Source organism: Argentina silus (assembly GCF_951799395.1).
Source record: "Argentina silus genome assembly, chromosome: 17".
Taxonomy (NCBI): Eukaryota; Metazoa; Chordata; class Actinopteri; order Argentiniformes; family Argentinidae; genus Argentina; species Argentina silus.
Window position 1 is genome coordinate 6,911,820 of NC_139671.1, and position 21,436 is coordinate 6,933,255.

General features: G+C 42.5%; 3 protein-coding genes across 3 annotated transcripts; 1 reads left to right on the forward strand and 2 right to left on the reverse strand.

The window, feature by feature from the left end:
• Nucleotides 1–1,545: 1,545 nt before the first annotated feature.
• On the reverse strand, nt 1,546–3,058 carry LOC310818500 (voltage-gated potassium channel regulatory subunit KCNF1-like; the record flags this gene model as incomplete). The annotated part of the gene is made up of 1 exon (XM_083689468.1): nt 1,546–3,058. One exon carries the CDS (start codon nt 3,056–3,058, stop codon nt 1,568–1,570), a length of 1,491 nt encoding a protein of 496 aa, XP_083545594.1. The 3' UTR covers nt 1,546–1,567.
• A 2,188-nt stretch (nt 3,059–5,246) lies between these two features.
• Nucleotides 5,247–9,752, forward strand: pdia6 (protein disulfide isomerase family A, member 6). Its single transcript, XM_083689408.1, has 13 exons — nt 5,247–5,309; nt 5,839–5,980; nt 6,236–6,293; nt 6,478–6,604; nt 6,820–6,926; nt 7,059–7,216; nt 7,393–7,507; nt 7,624–7,764; nt 7,909–7,993; nt 8,141–8,213; nt 8,334–8,492; nt 8,798–8,894; nt 9,088–9,752. The coding sequence occupies exons 1-13, from the start codon at nt 5,249–5,251 to the stop codon at nt 9,157–9,159; spliced, it is 1,395 nt and encodes a 464-aa protein (XP_083545534.1). The 5' UTR covers nt 5,247–5,248; the 3' UTR covers nt 9,160–9,752.
• A 141-nt stretch (nt 9,753–9,893) lies between these two features.
• Nucleotides 9,894–16,551, reverse strand: hpcal1 (hippocalcin-like 1). Its single transcript, XM_083689410.1, has 4 exons — nt 16,353–16,551; nt 11,342–11,798; nt 10,730–10,835; nt 9,894–10,590 (listed from the first exon to the last, which is right to left on the reverse strand). Exons 2-4 carry the CDS (start codon nt 11,717–11,719, stop codon nt 10,499–10,501), a joined length of 576 nt encoding a protein of 191 aa, XP_083545536.1. The 5' UTR covers nt 11,720–11,798; nt 16,353–16,551; the 3' UTR covers nt 9,894–10,498.
• Between the last annotated feature and the right edge of the window lie 4,885 nt (nt 16,552–21,436).

Sequence of the window (21,436 nt, forward strand, 5' to 3'; positions counted from 1 at the left end):
TGTTAGATCTTTATGTGCTCCTTTAGCCAAGTTCTGTGACTAATGTCATGGAGTTGTCTCAATAACATACAGATCTGGAGTAGGCAAAAATCATGACATTTCAGAAAAGCAGCTCAAGGCAAAAGGATATCAACATCCACTGCAGTAAACCTATGTCGATGATGCATTCGATATAGGTCATGTGTGTAGAGAGAAAGAGAGGGAGGGAGGGAGAGATAGAGAGAGAGAGAGAGAGAGAGAGAGAGTGTGTGTGTGTGTGTGTGTGTGTGTGTGTGTGTGTGTGTGTGTGTGTGTGTGTGTGTGTGTGTGTGTGTGTGTGTGTGTGTGTGTGTGCGCGTGTGCATGTGTATTTACTATGTGTGTATGAGAGAGACAGAGAGACATTGTTCTGCTGCACAATCATAGCCTTTGACATTCTAGCTCATGCACCTGTCAGGGAATACAAAAGGCTCTCTTGCCGGACCTGATATGTGTTCGTCTGCTGGCCACTGCCAGGGGAGATAGGTCCCTAAGAGGAGGTGTGTGTGGGTGGACAACCTGACAAGCTGTTGCTAACCTGCCTCCAGCCCTCCCTCCCTCCTCCAGTGTCCTCTCTTTCCTCACTCACCAGCGGTCAAGTATGCCACACCCTCAAGGGATGCCGCAAGGGCTGCTGCAAAATTTAAGACCATTACTGACATGTCCTACAGCCAAGGAAAGGTCTTTGGCAGGCAAGCCACCTCACCAGTTGAGTTCTGATAGAGCGTATGCCTGGAAGTCACTGCCAGAGTTAAGACTGAATAAAACATAACATGGAGAATGAACTGGAGAGGCACTCAAGTGAAGTGAATAGTGCCATTTGTGGATTTCTAAATTCACAGCTTTGCAAACAAATAGGCTACACACTAACGTGTGTGTGAGGCTATTTAACCTGCATTTCTTCAATTATTTAGAACATTTGATTTAAGATAAAAACGCAGATTTCCATAGCTTACATGCAAACCTATAATGTTGTCTCATTTTTTTTCTAGATTAATTATCAATTTCTTCAGTGTGAGAAGCATATTTTGCTGAGGCTGCAATATAGAAAAATACAACATAGAGACAATAATAATTCACTCACATTTAATAAATGTTTTCTATACATAAGACAACTGGATGCACCAGTACCTTTTATGTGTGCGGGGGAATCAACACTGTGCTATGGTGCTGTTCAATCAGCACCTATGTCCTACACAGGGCCGTTATATGGCATATCAGACAATTCACACGTGATGGTCCTTCAGTCAGGCTGACTATATTATGAGGAACAATGTTGTTAGAACATATACAGTAATTAGTTTAGTTAAAATTGTTTTCGTCCCTTTTGTTAGTTATTTGCTATAATGTTCTTGAAACGTGACCCGTGATGGGCTGTGGAATTATTTCGATTCTACGCATTTTGAGACATTTGAAAAAAGCAATCAGCAAGCACCATTTGTATCTCTTTATAGTGATTCTAAATAATCTTGTATATGCTTCGCAATGGATCCTATGAATAGCTGTAGAGTTGTGACCGGTTGTGACATAGGCCTCGAGGGTTCCTAATTCAGCTGTATGAACTGTCAAAGCTTGTGTCCAGGCTGGGGGTTTGTGTTCCTGCAGCTCTAGATCGGGGTGAGGGGTCATTCAGCAAGGGTATGTAGGTGTCACTGTGTGAGGCGCGCATGGCGTTGTCCCACACCCCGGTCGCGCCGACAGACTTGCGCACTCTCCGGGACGCGGTCTTCTCTGCGCCCTCGCTCGAGCGCAGGGCCATAAGCTCGATCTCGTGCTTGGCCGCGGTCTCCAGGACCCTCTGCTTATTGTAGAATATGACAAAGTTGTTGATGATGGGGTGTATTGGCAGCGCGATGGCAATAACGCCGCAAAGAAAGCTCACAGCTGCGTTACACCGACCCAAAGTGGTCTTGGGGTAGATGTCTCCATATCCCACTGTTGTCATGGTGATCACGGCCCACCAGAAGGACTGTGGGATGCTGGTGAACATGGTGTCCGGGTGGCTCTGCTCCATTGTGTAGCCAAGTGCCGAGAACAGGAAGACTCCCACACCCATGTACATAAGCAGCAAACCCAGCTCTTTAAAACTGCTCTTCAAGGCGGAGGTAAGAGTCTGCAGTCCGGCGGAATGGCGCGCCAGCTTGAAGATGCGCGCAATGCGCATTATGCGCAGCGCCTGCACCGCCTGCTGCACATTGGCCAGTTCCATCATTGCTGTACCCATGGACGTCAAAGTAAGCACCACGAAAAAGGGCATGATTGCCATGAAGTCTATGATGTTCATGAAGGACAGAACGAATTTCACCTTGTTCGGGGAAGATATCAGGCGCAAGATGTACTCAACGGTGAACCAGCCGATGCAAACGGTCTCGATGGCCTCCAAGGTCGGGTGCTCTACGCGGTTGCCTTCAACATCCTCCACTTGCAGGTCAGGAATGGTGCCCACGCACATCACCACGGAGGAAATGAGGATGAAGAGGAAAGAAAGAATGGCGATTACGCGCGCTGGCAGCGAGGACTCTGGCTTCTCCATAAACTTCCACAGGAACATTTGGAACCTCTGCCAGCCTTTGGCTGACGGGTCCCCTTCCCGGTCGACCAGAATGGTTTGAACTTTCTCTGCAATCTCTGCAAGCTCATCCTCAACCTCGTTCAGGTTGCTTTTGCAGCACTCATCCAGGAAATCTGGGTCGATTTTCCAGAACTCCATCTCTTTCATAAAACAAATTGGACAAATGCCCCGTTTCATGTGTATCTCCCCGTAGTAATACACTTCAATTATGCATTTAAACGCGTCCGGGTCCCTATCAAAATAAAATTCTCCATTCCCAGTGTCATAATCGTCGCAAAGTGAGGATAGGTCATCCGAGGTCTCCATGGAACTGTTTACTAGTTCCGCTAATCGGGTCTCTGGGTAGCGGTTCAGGACATCTCCATACAACACCTGTTTCACCCCACCAATGTTCACAACAAGCTCTGTCTCATCGCTTGCTTCCGAGCCATTGCAATCAGCATATCGCGTCCTAGGTATTCCCCACATACTTGTCCGCGTATTGTTGACTTATTCCAAGATTAATTAGCTGTGTGTCAAACTCCTTATGCCTCTGTCTTGATACGTGAGATGTAGACTCACACCAGAAAAAAATGTTGAGGCTATCCTCAGCGTCAATGTGGCAGCATTTCTGTGGAAGACTTGTCTTCTCCTCAGCTGTCCGTTGGCAGAACACTGGAGAAAGCCTATTTGCTCGCTGGGAAAGTTGGATAAGACTGCATCAGTGCGCGTCACAACAAATATAAATCCATGCGGCGTGATGAATGTGAAGTAACTTACACGGGCGTCGAGAGCAGAGGATGCGTGGAGGAGGCGGACGTGGGAGGAGAGTTGCAATAAATTATGTTTATGGTAGACTAAAGAGATGATATAATAGAAACATACCAGAAACTGGCATTCATGGAAAGGGTCAATTGGAAAGGGTAAATGCAAAATAACTTGTCCAGCTTTATTTTATTTTATTTTACATACTTATATTTTTGTGTACAACAACAAACACGAGACAATAACAAGTCACAACACACAAGCAGACAAAACGAATACACCAATTAGACGGTGACAGACAAAACTCTCTCTCTCACACACACACACACACACACACACACACACACACACACACACACACACACACACACACATCTATGCACACATTAACACCTCCCTTTACTCTCTTCTTGTAGTTTTCCATCTCTTCTTGTAGTTTTTTCATAACTTTCCCCCATACTAAATTAAACTGAGCAGAGTTTTGTTTTCGTCTGCTATATTCCTAAAGACCTCTCCTAAAGACCTCTTCACTCCCACTACCCCCCCCCCCCCCCTGTACTAACCCTAACCCCAACCCCAACCCTTGTGACCTCTTCACCCCCACTTCCCCCCTGTACAAGTTCTCTCCTGTTAATAAAAAAAAATAAAAAAATTGGCTTCTGGCATTACGACTGCCAATGGCCCCTGGTGTGAGCATTGATTACTTTGTCTTATGATGACTGTTGGATAGATGATTCACTTACTTAAACAAATGTATTTGTTGTAAGTCGCTTTGGATAAAGGCGTCTGCTAAATGCCATAAATGTAAAAGTAAATGTATATTTTTTTCTAGTTTCAAATAATACAACATCACATTTTCCATAGTTTGAAATGTGTGGCCGAGTTTGATTTCCAATTTTCGATGATTGTTGTTTTATGATCAGCAACAAAAAAGCCACAATCCAACCAATAAAGCACCTCCCTGCCGTGTTGTGGTTTATTTCCATCATAAGTCACAAGCTATCGTATGGGGCTTCCAAAAAGCATGTAGAAGTGTGTCGTTTTTGAAAATCTCCAATATATTGCAGGACGTTGTCGTTGCCAATTAAGTATTTGTCAACGAGTAGGCCTAAACTAATTTGTTTAAGTGAAAAAACAAATCCATTTGTTGTGCAGTTGATGGAACACTGTTTGGTGACCTGTGCGCACACAGTCCAGTCGAGTGTCTCCATCTAGCGACAATAAATTCATATTGCAGTTTTTAAGACTAATATTTTTTGGTACCACAATAAGATACCTGTAGGCTATGGGGTCTAATTCTTCCGTCTCGATCGCACACAAATGTGTGTGTGTGTGTGTGTGTGTGTGTGTGTGTGTGTGTGTGTGTGTGTGTGTGTGTGTGTGTGTGTGTGTGAGAGAGATAGAGAGAGAGAGAGAGAGAGAGAGAGAGATTTGAAGAATCGTAGGCTATTAGTGTGTGTGTGTGTGTGTGTGTGTGTGTGTGTGTGTGTGTGTGTGTGTGTGTGTGTGTGTGTGTGTGTGTGTGTGTGTGTGTGTGTGATTTGAAGAATCGTAGGCTGTTATTCATTTCATAAGACATTTTTAGATCCCATTTTAACTTTAACCATTGTCTGGAAAATCGCAACAATGTAAGTAGCCTCTCACATCCAGACAAACTTCTGCGCTCATTCCCCCTCAAGCATAGTCACCACATTGACAGTATTACAGTATGATGAGGCTTCATCCTCGTCCCTGCCCATATCTTCCTCTGTTTCTTTTACACGCCATCCTTTACCGGCTGGGAAACTACACGGCAAACTCCGATTGGACATTGTACAGCACAGCCTTCAAGGCACCAATCAGCGTGGGCCACGGTAAGATTTTGCTGTTCACGTTTTGTGTGACTCCTTGCTGCTCCTGTCGCTAACAGAGCTTATGAAAAGGACTTGGGGAGGTGCACAGAGAACAACAGAAGCCATGAGACCGCTTTTACTTGGTAAGACATTCCATACAGTCCTTCTTTAACACAGTAGATGCCTGGCTATCATTTTTTTTTATTATTATTATAATTTTTTACACCCTTTAAAAAGGAAATGCATAGCTTGCTAGATGCATGTGCTAGTTTGGTAGCTCGCTAGCTGGACAGCTATTGAATCAGATTGTATTTGTGTTCATACCGGTGTCCGTGGCCTAGGAAACTTATGTTAGATCTCCTTTTTTTGCTGGATAATCCCTTTCATAAAACCCAATTCATGGCAAAAATGCAAGTCCTTGCCATTTTATTCAAGCTAGCTCCAACTGTAGCCCCATTTCGGAGCTCGTATTAATGTTGTATTTTAATGTGGGTGAGAAATGCAGATATCATCCACAGCTATTTGCTGTGTTTTTTTGTTGTTGTTGTTTGAACACACACACACACACACACACACACACACACACACACACACACACACACAGAGAGTTAGCGTGTGTCATGTAGCTATGCAGAATGCCTCATCATATGCTTCTCTCCTCTCTCCCGTCAGGTGTGTTGGGGTGTTCCCTGTTCCTGACGGTCCAGGGGTTCTACTCTGCTAGTGATGATGTGGTTGAACTCAACCCCTCCAACTTTAACCGTGAGGTTATTCAGAGTGACAGCCTGTGGCTTATTGAGTTCTATGCTCCCTGGTGAGTGGATGAAACTCTGGTCCCCAATGGGACACTGAGAACTTGCTCATAGGGGAAGTTTTTGTTTCTGAAAATGTAAGCCAAAACAACTCTTAACAGGTCTATGCAAAACCAGTATTAGCTCACTGTTCCTCTTAGATTGTTTTGATAGTGTTTGCATGACATTTGTATACAAGGCCAATGAGTTTTTCAAACCTGTTGCATGGTTTTGAGGTCAACTCAAACAGGAAGAGACTTACTGGTTTATCTCCACAGGTGTGGCCACTGCCAGAGCTTGACTTCTGACTGGAAGAAAACAGCCACTGCCTTAAAGGTAAACTAGATCTTTTATTGCGGCTTTGCAATATACTTTTTCACAGACACAGACCTATATCTTTCAGGAACTGCGTTGCATTCCAGTTAGCTGTGCTTATGAATGACACAATAGTTACTTGTGGCTGGCCGGATGGTAGTGGTGAAGACGGTGACAATGACCTCTCTATTTGCTCATCCCTCAGGGCATTGTTAAGGTTGGTGCAGTGGATGCAGACCAGCACAAGTCCCTTGGCAGTCAGTATGGCGTTCGAGGCTTCCCCACCATCAAGGTCTTTGGAGCCAATAAGAACAAGCCAGAGGATTATCAAGGTATACATTAAAATCTTTTTCCTGACTAACCCCTGAAAAGAGACAGACCTAGTGGCTGGGTGGCATTATGAATTGCCGTTATTGTAATTGTAGACAGGCGTTGTAATATGTTGTTATGGGTTTGCTAACCCATTGCTCTTGGGAAGTTTGGCCCATGTTAGATATAGTCCCGTAACAGGCTCCTAACCTCTGCTATCTCCTCCTCCCTCCCTCAGGTGGGCGCAGTAGTCAGGCTATCGTGGATGGGGCCCTTAATTCTCTCCGCTCTCTGGTGAAGGACAGGCTGAGTGGCAAGACTGGAGGCTCTGACTACAGCAGACAGGTAGCTTGGGCTGATTTCCTAGATGTTGTCGGAACATGAAGTCAAGACATTTTGAGAGACTAAAAGAAGAAACGTTCTGAAGTTATAGTGAACTGAACACCAAGGTGATGTGTCATCATTCTCTTTTGTCAGAGTGGAGGTGGAGGTGGAGGTGGAGGTGGCGGTGGAGGTGGCGGCAGTAAACAGGACGTAGTGGAGCTCACCGACGATAACTTTGACAAGATGGTGTTGGGCAGTGATGCGGTGTGGTTGGTGGAGTTCTTTGCCCCCTGGTGTGGGCACTGCAAGAGGTGAGTCTACTGTCTGACCTTTTTCATTAAAACCAATCATGTTTTCTACTCGCATTAAATGTCTGTTTTAAGGTCTGAAATATATTCTCCTATCACCTTCATTGGCTGCAAGTGAAACAAACCGATACAGATACACCTTTATTGTCTCCTACTCACCAACCCCTGTATGTCCTTAGCCTGGAGCCTGAATGGGCAGCCGCAGCCTCTGCAGTCAAGGAGCAGACCAAGAACAAAGTTCGTTTGGGAGCTGTGGACGCCACAATTCACCAGGGTCTGGCCAGTCGCTATGGGGTGAGCAGGAACGCCAAACATCCAACCGTCACCTCATCAGACGATATCAATGAAGGTCACTACTGGTGTGTGCACTCAACAGCTGGCCTGATGTTTGTTGTGTTTTGTCTCTGTAGGTCCGTGGATTCCCCACCATCAAGGTCTTCCGTAAGGGAGAGGAGCCTGAGGACTACCAGGGAGGAAGGACCCGCTCAGACATCATAGCCAGAGCTTTGGATCTGTTCTCTGACAACGCTGCCCCTCCTGAGCTGCTGGAGGTGTGTGTGTGTGTGGGGGGGGGGGGGCAGGGGGTAGTAGAACCAGTAGTAGGTTCTTATAACTAAACAAATCTGAATGCACTGTGTCTTTTTCATAAGGAGATGGAGCAGATTTTGATATCGATCTGTGTTTGTTTGTCTCAGATCATTAACGAAAGTGTCCTGAAGAAGACCTGTGATGATTATCAGCTCTGTGTCATCGCTGTGCTGCCCCACATCCTGGACACAGGTGAGATGGCAATCTCCTGGTTCTGACCAGTTAACTATGCTCACCTCAATCCTATCAAAATAACACGTCCAATATTCTGCTGATAATAACGTAATAATATGTATAACGGCTAACCACTCCTTTTTTTTTGTTCTTACCTCATAACAGGTGCAGCAGGCAGGAATGGATATCTGGAGGTGATGATGAAGATGGCTGACAAATACAAGAAGAAGATGTGGGGGTACGTATGATCCAGGGACTTGTCATCATGATTCATGATGAATGATGTTGATCTTGGGCCAGGGATGGATTAGTTTTGTTTGATTAGCACTATAAGTAATCTCTCTCTCTCTCTCTCTAGCTGGGTGTGGACTGAGGCTGGTGCTCAGATGGAGCTTGAGTCATCTCTGGGTATCGGAGGGTTCGGTTACCCCGCCATGGCAGCCATCAACGCCCGCAAGATGAAATTTGCTCTGCTCAAGGGCTCCTTCAGTGAGACTGGCATTCATGAGTTCCTCAGGTAGGGGGTGCTGTTCACTCATTTACTTGTATACAGACTCAAAATTATGCAACTTTTACCACAGTGGTCCTCTGTGGCTCAGTTGGTAGAGCATGGCGCCAACAAGGCTTAGGTTGTGGGTTTGATTCCCGCTGGGACCATATATACTGAAACGTATGCAAATGTATGCAACTGCAATGTAAGTCGCTTTGGATAAAAGCGTCAGCAAAATGGCATATATTATATATGCAATCTTTTCAAAACATGGCTACTGCTATCAATTGCTGTTTTTCTGAGGTTGTAATGTTTTCTAATCCTCTCATCAGGGATCTGTCTGTGGGTCGCGGTTCCACTGCTACAGTTGGCGGGGGGGCCTTGCCGAAGATCCACACCGTGGAGGCATGGGACGGTAAAGATGGCGAGGTGAGTGGCTGGTTCTAGATTCTTTTACCACATGCAAGTGAAAATGGTAAAGAAATGTATAATATAAAGAAAAAATACAATGTTTGGTACTTCAGCTTCTCTTTTGAAAGTGGGAAGAGATGCTTTGTGCCTCACTTAATGTTTTGCTGTCTGAGCTGAACTCAATTGTCGCTCTTTTCTTTCTCATCCCCAGCTTCCCGTGGAGGATGACTACGACCTCAGCGACGTGAACTTTGATGACGACTTTGAAAAGGACGAGTTATGAGTCCTGCATAACGGGTACCTGATCTAGACCGATTCGGTTTTGATTCTGTCTTGTCTGGTCTAGCTCGGTGTGACCCGTCTCTCCTCTCCTGTGGACGAAAGAGAGACTTGTCCGCTGTTACTGAAATACTCCAGAAGAGAAAAATGCAGAGACACTCGCATCATCCCCGTCTGTTAAGAGAGGAGTGGGGGCGTGGCCTGCAGTGGACTCCGTCTTACAGACCTGCTGAACATTTGTCCCTGCACAATTATGTTATTGGAGGGGGAGGTGTTTCTGAATATGGCTGTTGTTGAACAGTCTTTTTAGCCACCATCTTCTCCTCCCTCTTCCGCCACCCTCAAACACCCAGCCTATCAAAGTCCTGATTGTGTCCAATTTCACTTTCAAGCCAAGCCTGATGTGACCTATATTTTGTTTTGATTTAGATGTTGTTTTTTTTAAACTGTTTCTGTTGCAGGTTTTACATTGTGTCTGTGCAGGACAGGGGATACCGTGGGACTTCTTGTGTAGATTTTTCTTACACGACTTTATTTTGATTGTGTGAAAACAAAATGACAGTTTTGTTACAAAAATAAAAAGAGAATAAAAACAAATTCACTGCCTCATGAATCATGTAAACTGTGTTATGGTTTGGGGAAACTACAAGCACATACGTCTCCTGCAAGGCCATGACAAGTGGTGAACCTCATAGGGTCCTCATGGGGTTTTTTTTCCATTGGGAATAGAGATGGTCCACTTTAGACATGTACTCTGGTAAAACACAATCAGCGGTTGCAATCGTTTCGTATGTTAAAAGGTCGGCCTACATCACTGAAACTGATATCTGATGTAGAGTCAGGGTCACAATGAGACAGCCGTGGTTGAAGTGCAAAACGTTGGTTTTGATTGATTTCTTCTCCACTGTAATTTAACAGCCAATACACATTGGGAGGAAGTCATAATACTTACAAGTAATACATTAAGTACAAATATTAGATATGGCACTTCACTTTGACTACGGTAAGGCAAGTAAAAAGAGAACATTAAGCATTTGCAAGGAGAATAATATACATAGACTACATTAAGAGCCTACCAGTGGTAGTGTAGGTGTAGGGATGTGACATGACAGAACGTTCATTACTGTTACATTAATTTTCAAATCACTGCACTGAGATATGGGAAATTCTTTGATAATGTAAACAATGAGACATGGAGTAAGAGGACATGAAATGGCTTTCTGAGGAAGGGGTTGTGATGATGACCAAGCCTCCTAGAAAACGTGTGTGTGTGTGTGACGGTGTGTGTTGGGTGTAGTGTAGGGTGATACAGCGTCCATCCATCCATTTGCTTGTCTTCAGAACTAACGAGAGGTTCCCTGGGCAGATTGCAGGAGCCTGACGATGGAGGGGTCACTCTTGGCACCTTTGATGAACTCCTCTAAAGAGAGTCTGCCTGAATTGCAAGATAGAAATAGGAACATAAATATAGTCACTGGAAATAGCTGAAAACAGTCACTGTGAACATGTTTACTGTCACTGTGTTTTGATATGTTTTGATTTGTTTTGAGATTTAACAGAGATTTAAGGCTCACCATCATTGTCTATGTCCATCTGTCTGAAGATCTTATCCGTCCGTTTCTCTGGCGTAGACTCATCATCTGGCATCTTCATCACGGAAGATACCATCTTGTAGATTGCCTGGGGATGTATGACTTACATCATGAACAAATCACCCAATCGTATCCTCACTAGGGCTATTCTAACTCATCTATGCATATCTATGTTAGGTTATCACACGGAAAGGTCATCGGTGGTTCACTGGCTTCAGTAAAACCAAGCCTTTGAGCCAATCACCATTCTGACAGGAACATATGGCTTAGGGACACTTTAACAAGGCAATTTGTTTATTCAGGTTTAGCTTGTATTACGACACACAATGCACTGAGCCAATACTGATATGGGGCAGGCTGCTCAGGTCACGATGGTGGAAGAGTAAATATAGCCATGTTTGATAAAGGAGAATAAAAATAGAACGGGCAGCCAATGTCCATGACTTGTGGTATCACAGAAGGTCACAGATGGTGAAAAATGAAAAATATCACTCATTTGATATCACCAAAATGAAAACAAAAATATCAAGTTGAAGGGGATCATAGTGGACCCATCCGTACAATCTGATTGGCACAGGGACAAATGTAACTCACCTGTACGATCTCCAGCATCTCTGCACGGCTGATGTAGCCGTTCCCATCCAGGTCGTACATGCTGAAGGCCCAACGTAGCTTCTGCTCCAGCCCGCCGCGCGATGTCACACTCAGGGCAATGATGAACTCCCGGAAGTCTATGGTAGCGTCGCCGTTAGTGTCAAACGTACGGAACACGTGCTCTGCGAACTTCGACGCGTCCCCGTAAGGGAAGAAGTTGGCGTAGATCTTCTTGAACTCCTCAACGCTGAGATGTCCAGTGGGACAGTCCTTCAGGAAGCCGCGGTACCACTCCTGCAGCTCGTGTTCAGAGAACTCGGTGTTCTCACGTAGGTCGTTCAGGACCTCGGGCCGCAGTTTGCTGTTCTGTTTTCCCATGATGTAGTGCTCTCATAGACAGAAAGCCCTGCTGATGTCTGGCCCTTATCTCCACGACACAGGTCTGCTTCCTCTGTTCCTGCAGGAGATAGAGAGCTTTCATTAAAAACATGGAGTGAAATGCACCAGTTTCATTGGTTTAATCAAACCACACTGTCTTGATGCTTTGCAATAACACTGGAGCTAGATCCACTTCTAACAATTTGTAGGAATTTCACCCTTGTGAGATAAGATGTTTGTTGTCCAAGCAAAATAGGTATAGTACACAGAGTATACTGGGTAATGAAAGACAGCTCAATTGTAACTACATGTTTGAGAGACATACATTTTATACAAGAGCAATTTCAGAGGTGTGGTTGAGGCCCCTGACCCATTGTTCCCATATGGTGATTAGACATACTTATTTCACAACGTTATCATTGATCAAATTTCCTTACAAACTCAAAGTTGGTTTGTATGGAAATGATGATGGCACAGGAACTGAGCATAAGCTGAAGCAGAGAGATAAGATGACAATTTGGAGATGTTCTGAGCACTTCTCAGGTGGGAGAGACCTAGTCTCTGTGGATACCGTTTTAATCAGCGAACACAGTGTGAATCGATTGAGCTTTCTCCATGTGGCGGAGGGAGAGATGTCCTGAGGCATTCTAGGCTTCAATAAGTCACTCTATCTCAAAGGTCAGGGCAGCACAGGCGGTTGTTACCTCAGAACCGAGGCAACCATTCAATAACCAAGGCAACTATGAACCATGATGAGTGTGTTACCAAGGAGAGAGGCCAGAAACCACCCAGGAGTCTTTCACACAGACAGGCGTTTCCAGCTGTATGACGTGTCTGCATTTGTGAGAATGAGAGAGACGGAGAGAGAAATAAAGATAGAAAGAAAAAAAAGACAGTCAGAATAATGGGCTGACTGTGAAGAAGAACAAATTGGTCCTGCTCTTCCATCTATAACACAGAATCGGGAGAGAAAAAAACAAAAATGAGAAAAACAGGGCTCTGAAGTAACCATTTTTAGGGCATTGTAGAATTGTAAGAGTGTATGCGTGCGAAAGAGAGTGAGAGAGCAAGAGAGAGAGAGAGAAAGAGAAAGAGATTGCTCTGGAAAAAGTCGAACTATATGAAATGAAAGCAATCATTTCTGAATATCCCCCGGGAGCTGAGGTGACTGCTTGCACATGGTCTAGGTTTAATGACATGTTATATAACTCCACTCCCTCTGCTTTACCCATAAAGCTTTTATTGGCCAGAGAGAAAGAAATGGTCATGTGACTCCCTCATAACCTCTCTCTTTCCCTGCCTCAATTTTCAAAATCCCATTGCATCAAGATTATTGGCACCGAAATGATTTCACCAGGCACAGGACAAAGGAGGACAGCCACTAATTGGGTTAGAGACTGTGCCTCTAACAGGCCTTTCACCCACCAAAGATTCATGTGTCCAGAGTCTTCTTTTTCCATGTGTCCAGAGTCTTTCACGTACATTCCTGCAAGTTGCATGAGTCTGATTCACAATATGATGTAAGATCAGAGCTTGGGGAGTAAGGGTGAATTGGGAGAACCCTCACACTGACACACCACCTCCTTGCTTGGCTTGCCAGGGTTATGGCTGTACAAGACTAAAAATGAGACATGAGACAATATCTTCACCGTCCCCCCTCCCCTCCCCTCCCCCCAGACACACACACCCATCCTGCTCCTGACCACACCCCCATCCGGACGAGGATTCAGGCAGAGCCGCCCCTGGACTGGGTCACATGGACACTTTTCCAGGACAGCTCGCTGTGCTGCCAGTGGTGGGACAGACATAAACATGGGCGTTGCTATTTATTTCCTACACACGAACCCACAAGAAATCCAGAAGATTCCATTCTGGGGGATTGATAATGCTAGCTTGATGTTTTATAGTTCCATAGAAAAGACACTGAGTACAGTCCAAAACATTTCCATATACTGTAACTGTAACACTAACTGTGCAAACTGTTTGAATATCCATTGTATTTTTCTCTATCAATCAGTAACAAAAAGGTAGTTCAACATGTAATACAGACAGATCAAGAGGTTGTCGGTGTGTGTCAGCACAGAAAGACCTACGTGAGGATGAACTGGAAGCTTTGTTGACCATGTAGCCTACAAAAAAAAGTTCTGTAATATGCCTTTCATGCGCATAGCGCACCAGTGATAGCCATCTACTAGGTCTTGTGCTTGGCAAGTCACAAAGCATTACATTTTACTCGTGTTTTCACAGCTGGGGCCTTTAGCAATTTGAATGACGTATTCACCTTAAATGCTGTTGCACTGAACAGCAGTTTGAATAGCAATAAGCCCATTTAATACTGTTTTCCTTCAATTGGAAATTGTTCTCATAATCAAGTGAATAGATTGTATAGAGAGTTTGTATGATTTGAAAAACATAATTTATGGAGATGCTGTACTGGTGGAGCTTCCCTGCATCCCTGTGCAGATTGTTGGACATTGTGGAAACTCATTGGTCCTGAATTCAAGACTCTTACAAGGTGTTATTTTGCCCCCAGGTCAGTGCTTTATTTTTCTATTTCATCTGTTGTGAGTTTTTGTACTCTTGATAGAATGAACTTTGTGAGGTCTTTGAGAAAAGAAACAGGTTTGTGTAACACAAAATTCACCCAATGACCTTTGTGGTTTGCCACCACTGACTTCCACCATGATTTTAAGGTTGTGAAATACCCCTAATGAGCACAGATTAATTCCTGATCATAGTCACAGCACAGCAGCCCCTTGAAACTCTTATTTCATAGGCAACAGTCTCTCTCTTGTCGCTCTGCCACTTAACAGCCTCCCCCCAAGCCCCCACCCCCAATAACCATGACTGCACATTCCTCTTTTTCCAGTGAGCTCAACGGCTAATGAGAATATTTCACACAGGCTCCAGATTCCATATACTAACACAACATGTGTTTCCCCCCCAGACCTACTGGGAGTCCTGTTTCACCTCTCACCCGGCAAGTTCCACTAGCCGCCGCCTCACAAACTTCCCTCTGCTTTTCCACCTTGACACCACTAACAATAGGATCACACAAGCAAACATAAGTCTTCATGTATCAATGCATCCAGAACAAATATCAAGTAAACCTCCTTTCATTTCAAAAGGATGTGTGTGTGTATCCTCCCCCACAGACCGACCCTTCCACCCACACAAAAGTCAGGCGTACGGTACGTATACATGCATTGATTTCTACAGTTAAGGCAAACCATGCCCAATATTTCATGCATAAAACATGAGCAACCGTGCTGACTGTCACAGTGGTGGTGCTCATTAAGCTTCATATCCCCTATGGTCTAAGTGACATGATGGTGACACCCTGACTGGTGTCAAAAGACACCCAACACAAAGCACCATCTTTCTCCAGCTCCACTGAACCAGATGATTACAGTGAAAACAAACAGCATGGTAACTATTTAGAGAATTCCCAGTAACCTCCCAGAATAGCATTGGTGCTCCATTTAATGATGTCAAGGGGTCACCATGAACATTTCCCATCACTGGCTCCAGAATTGAATTTGACTGAGAAAATATTATTCAAACTGTCTGTATGTATAATAGCTTCTTGAAAATAATGCAAATGACAGTTTGATATGCTGGGGCTGGAGAGTGAATGCAAACAGTCTTCTGACAGTGAACACCTTGTTCTGTGAGATGCTGCTCTGCTGATAGGGCTACAATGGTCTGTTAGTTATAGGCTACTTATGTCTCTTTCAATGTTTACTAATGAGACTTCAGTTGAAATCTAGGGACAAGAGATGGCCCAGTTTATGGTCAAATAGGAAATGGGATTTCCACTAATTCTCACTTTCCTTCCGAGTGTCAGTTTTCCAGAGGCAGTGTCAGATGAACTGTATCGGGAGTTCTCCCCAGACACACCCGTCTCCACAGCAACATGGCTTATGCGAGGGAGGAGGCAGTAACTATCAATCTGGAGTTCAGCATGGCACACTATTCAGAGATTGATATGCAAATAAAAACACAATTCTCCAATTCATATTTTAAGAAATATTGTCTATCATAATGCACTGGCCTACAGCTCTATCTCATTCTGAACATAATGCCCTCCTGATTAGGCTATTATGTTCCTGGTGTTTGATCTGTTATCTTCAAATAAATTATGGAGAGTGAGAATCATAGGAAAAAATACATTAGTTGAGAGCTCATAATAAACCCAATGTTATGGAGAATATTATACAGCGAGGAGGCCTAGAGAGCTGAGTGGTCATTTGAAAACCTGTTAAGTTTTTGATTTGTCGCTTTAATATATAGAATTTTTTTGTTACAAAAACGGTGACTTTTGACTCTGGCCACACCTTACCCATTACGCAAAGAAAACATTCTCTTCACTCATCCGACCAGTAGGCTAAATCATATGGCTCTCTGTTTAAGCCGGCAGTGTAGACAATAAAACCAATGTGGAAAAATGTAATTTATACATGACAATAAGACATCCCTTGCAAAAAAAACTTGCCGAAACAAAGTCCAAAGGATACGCGCGTAATTGGGTAGCCTATGTAAATAAGCCGTCGCCAAAAAGCATCCGATGGAGTTAATAATGCGCTAGTTAAGTACGCTAGTTAAAAATATTAAGCATTGCCAACAAACTCACAGGTTAGATTCGGACCTTGACTTCGATGTTGTGTTCTCTGTTGAAGGCAGATCCAGTTGGATACAAGTTGCGGCTTTTCAAATACCGTTAACTATATTTCTGACACTATAAACTCAACTCATAAGTGAAAGTATAAGGTTACAAAGACCTTAAGATGTTAATAATTTACAACCTAAACTCTTTACGTTTGTATCTTAGTTTAAAATGGTAACTTAAAATCAATTCTGAAGAAAGTTTTCTTCTAAAAAGTACTCAGATATCACCGTAGACTCCATCATCCGTAAAGCAGCGCAGTTTCATCATTTTGCATAAGATGTGGCACACACACACAGAGAGCTGCTCGGTTTTCATGGGATTCGTCCAATTCTCTCGTGGGGGGTTACTTTTTTCAAATGAAAAGCATTAAGAAAAGAATTCTTTATGTGCCACTTTGATTTGATATATCATAACGCATGGATTATTTCTACCAATATAGTGTTTTAGTTATCATTCTGTATGTGCGTTACACTTATTGAATTACTTGACGGCAAATATGTTTGGCCCCTCTTGCTTCGATATAGAACGATCCACACTCGCTCCCACGAGAACGGATCTCCATATGATACAGTAGCAAGACTAGTAATAGGAAATGGGAACAATATTGGCGCATATGTATTATCCAGAAAATGTTATCTTATGGTAGGGGTTGTAGGCCTACGTGCTTATAAACACTACCTTTGTTTTGACTTTTGTTAGTCTTGCATAGTCTGGAAATATGGCCTATCACACATACAAGATTATTATACCTTGTATGTTACATTTCATTCACTATCGTATACATTTCTCAACTAGCCTAGATGTTGTTTCAGAATGTTCCAAGAGGTCCTTTTCCATTACATTTCATAACCAATAGGCATACTTTTGACATCTATTCAAATTGTACTTCAGTTTCTATTTTTCAATCAAGACACATACACATCTACTGAGTGTTGCTAGGAGACATGTACTGACATGGAGATAAATTAGGCTACCTACAGTATTCTAGTGTATAAATAATTGTCTTTAGCTGTGAAAGTAGGGAAGGTGTCTTCGAAAAGACAACAGAGTGGGAGTTGTTTTAAGTTTTCATTTCATGTTAATATGATTTCAACGTTTTGACATCATTGTGTTTGCTAAATTTCTCATGACCTGTAAAATCCAAAATAAAATCCAAAATAAGCATTTAAGAGGCTTGTTTTCCAGAATAACCAGAGAAGAGAGTAATTAAGTGCAGTGTTTCATATTGTCAATGTTATTTGATCACCCTGCTTAGTTAAAAGCTTTTAAAACATGACAGTAGAGACAAACAATGACACTAGAGGCATGGAATGAATTTGTGAATGTGAAATGATGTGAATGTGAAATGATGTGAATGTGAAATGATGACATGATGAAGTGAAATGATGACACTACAATTTGACATAGCAATACATTATAGTCATCACATTAGTCACATTAGTCTTAAATAATAATAATAAAAAATATATATACAAATCAAGCATAACAACAACCAAATTCACTATACTGTGTTATCTACCACAGAACATAGTTGATTAGGCAGGCTGATATTGCAAAAAAAGCATATAGAAAGAGATAAGCAAGACTAGAAACCGAATAAATGTATTACTGTATGTCATTCTTCTCCTAAGGTGATTTGCTTTCTCACCTTTTCAGCACAGGCAGAGTTAAGTACATATACAGTAGAACTTCAGTGTTGGTCAAACACAGAATATCATTGTCAGAATTACTTCCCATTCTACTTGAGATGAGACATCGCAGGTAGGGTGGTGTGCATGTCCGCACTCTGGAGCTTTGATAAATAATTAACACAGTTGTGTGTATCACCGTCTGCAGCCTGACACCTGGTACACGTGGCGTGTTTACCTTTGTCAAAGAACGGGACACAATCATGATGATATAGGTTTTAACTGACACTTAGGATTTAAGTATCATATTATCTTGCTATCTTAGGAGCTCCTGCTGTATCTATGGGTTAGGGTAGAATCGTAGGTGTCAGAATCATGTCTCGCTCGAGTTGACTACATATGATTGTCATAGCTTAAGCGATCGAGAAAAACTGTAAGAACGGCATTTCCCCCCCTTTTTATTATTCATTTACCCCATTTTTCTCTTCACCAGCAGAGGCACTGTTGGATCATTTCAGATATTTTGTCCAGTCCGTGAGAACCAAATGGACATGTAATTGTGCCCTTTTGTCGATCTGAGAAGATGAAATCAGGTTTTGCAATATGTTAAAGCCACAATCTGTAGTTCGTGAAGCAATTTTTGGATATACAAATGTATATACCCCCACTGATTCTTGAAGAATATTAGTTATACATGTCTCATGAGCTTAATACAACTGTTTTACTCCAAGGTTCTTTTATTCCAATGTTTATAAACAACATGAATTGTTAACAAAGGCGGTATAGTTTCACACTATGTTTAAAACCGGCGTTGATGTCACAGACTGTCAGTCCCTACATCCAATTCTTTTTTTCTCCTGAGTTTTAGAGTGATAACAGTTCTCCAACCACATCACTCAGTTTTATGTGGCGGGGTTGACCTTGTATTTGACGTTCTGTTGTTTTTCGAATTATGGATTGTGCCTTTAACAGCTGCAACTTTTCGTTTGACAAGCAATGTGGAGTTTACCCATAGCCTTTATTGTTTTACCCATCAAGTTATGTCAGTTCAAAGTGGAGCCATTAAAAAATAGGGTCTGACTCTGAACTGGGACCAAAAGACTACTAGACAAGGCTATGTCGCTCATCATCTAAGATGCCCTTTCAGGAGTACACCTATTATGGTATAGGTATACCAAAAATTAATAGTGATCAATAGTGATTATCAGCAAACAACCTGAAAACACTTTTGCGAAAACAAAGGGATTAATATTTTAGTTCTAAGCCAGCACTCAATCAATCACCAAGCCTTTAGTTAAATCAAGTGTGCTGGTGCTGACACTAAAGAAACAGACTGCTCTGAAGGGTTACATGACAAAATGGAAAATTAGCACTTTACAGGAATTACCGTCCACCAGAGGGCACCACAAGCCTGCTGCTTCACCTGTTACATCAATATGAAACAGACTAGCCAAGCTTCAGAGTAGCACATCTGGGAAGTAGACAAACCATTGACATGTAATATTTCGAAATCATGCCTAATTCCACATGTTGTTTATAGTTTTCTATAATGAAAAGGACATACACATGGCAAGCAGCCAAGTTGTTCAGAGTTGACTTTTCTTTCTGTGGATCAAGAGTACTATGTTCGGTCAAGAGACTTGTTTTTTTTGACAGAGAGACAGTAATCAATGAGACATTGATCTGCAGTACCACCACCAAAACATCAACAACTTCAGCCTGAATGCTTCTCTTGACCTACAGTAACTGTCTAACCTGTGATAGCGTATTTTGTGAGGGGAGGTTGAAGGTAAATTAGGATTTATTCATGAGTAACTGAAATGTACAGTGAAAAATCATATCACAGAAAACAGTGGGGCTCATCTTGATCACTGCCATCATATTCAGTAATTAACAACAGAAAACTAGATGTGAAAAATATGATGTCATTTTATGAAATATTGTCCTGTTTGAACCCATCTACGACCTCTGTCCTACACACCTGTACATTTAGTGTGCTGTACAGACAGTGCTATCTGACATGCAGTTGTTGCAAGTGTAAAGATAAAGATAATACGTACTGTACTACTACTCAAATATTGACTGCACTCCTGTACTTCAGACAGAGGGGGCAATGTCTGATATGCCCTAAGGGCCTCTTTTGATATTATAAAGTATTGTGCGCACTTAAATCAAGTTATTAAGATAGCATGTAGCGTCAGCCTTTATTTACCATGTGCCATGATGATATGCTGATACATGTTATATTGTGACCTAGATGAGTTTTTATCAGAAGCAAATGTAATATCATCATCTGTTTATAAGCAAATTCATAAGCCATACTATATTGCATACATACATACATACATACTATATATATGTTATAACTTACCAACTCTGGCAGAGCATATCTGCATTACTGCAAATCATATCGCCCTGTATTGATAGTGAAGCAAGAGTATGCCTTCTAGAAGAATATAGATTATGTTGATGTTCTGCAGCATAGATTTGACTATTACTGGAATCATCTTATAAACTGAGGCACAGAAATCAGATGACTGTGATGCTACCGTTTTGGGGGTGTTACTGCAGAGTGCTTCCAAGTATCTAGTGTGTATGCATGTGCCTCTATCTGTATGTGCATGTGTGTGTGTATGTGTATGTGTGTGTGTGTGTGTGTGTGTGTGTGTGTGTGTGTGTGTGTGTGTGTGTGTGTGTGTGTGTGTGTTTAGCATTAACCTTGGACCTGTTCCAATAATCATCATGTGATTATGATGCCACCTTTCAGGTTTCTACCCCCCTCCCCCTTATGGGACAGTATACCCCCCTGTACTAATACAAATTACACTGAGTTCTTTGGTCTCTTGACCTTTTTGGGGCATATGCAAACAGCTCTGTGGTGTCCAGGGTTGAAACTATTGATTTTCGGTAGACTTTTCGACTCATCCATTGGTTTTGTGTTGCCATCGTGCTGAATCTATGTTTCTCTGTTACTGCATGTCGGAATATTCTTGCAGAACCAGACGGTGTGCATCTGAATATTGCATATACTCTTTGCTGTAGCTGTGAAGTCTGGGATGCAAGATTAGTATATGCGTTATTGGTATTTGACATCTTACTGAATTGACAGCATGCAAAATACTGTAGTTGTACTAATAAACAAGTATATTTGTAATCATCTTGCATAGACAGAGTTAACAATAATTGGGAACAGGTATACTGTTACTGAACTGTTATATTACTGATTGCAGGGCAATATAGTATAGCTTATGAATTTGCTTATAAACAGATGATGATATTACATTTGCTTCTGATAAAAACTCATCTAGGTCACAAATAGATGATAAGAAAAGAACTCTGACCTGTGCAGTCTTCGCCAAAGTCTGTAGTCTACAGTTTGAATTTGTTTGGACAGGTATATTTAACTTAAGATAACTTCAG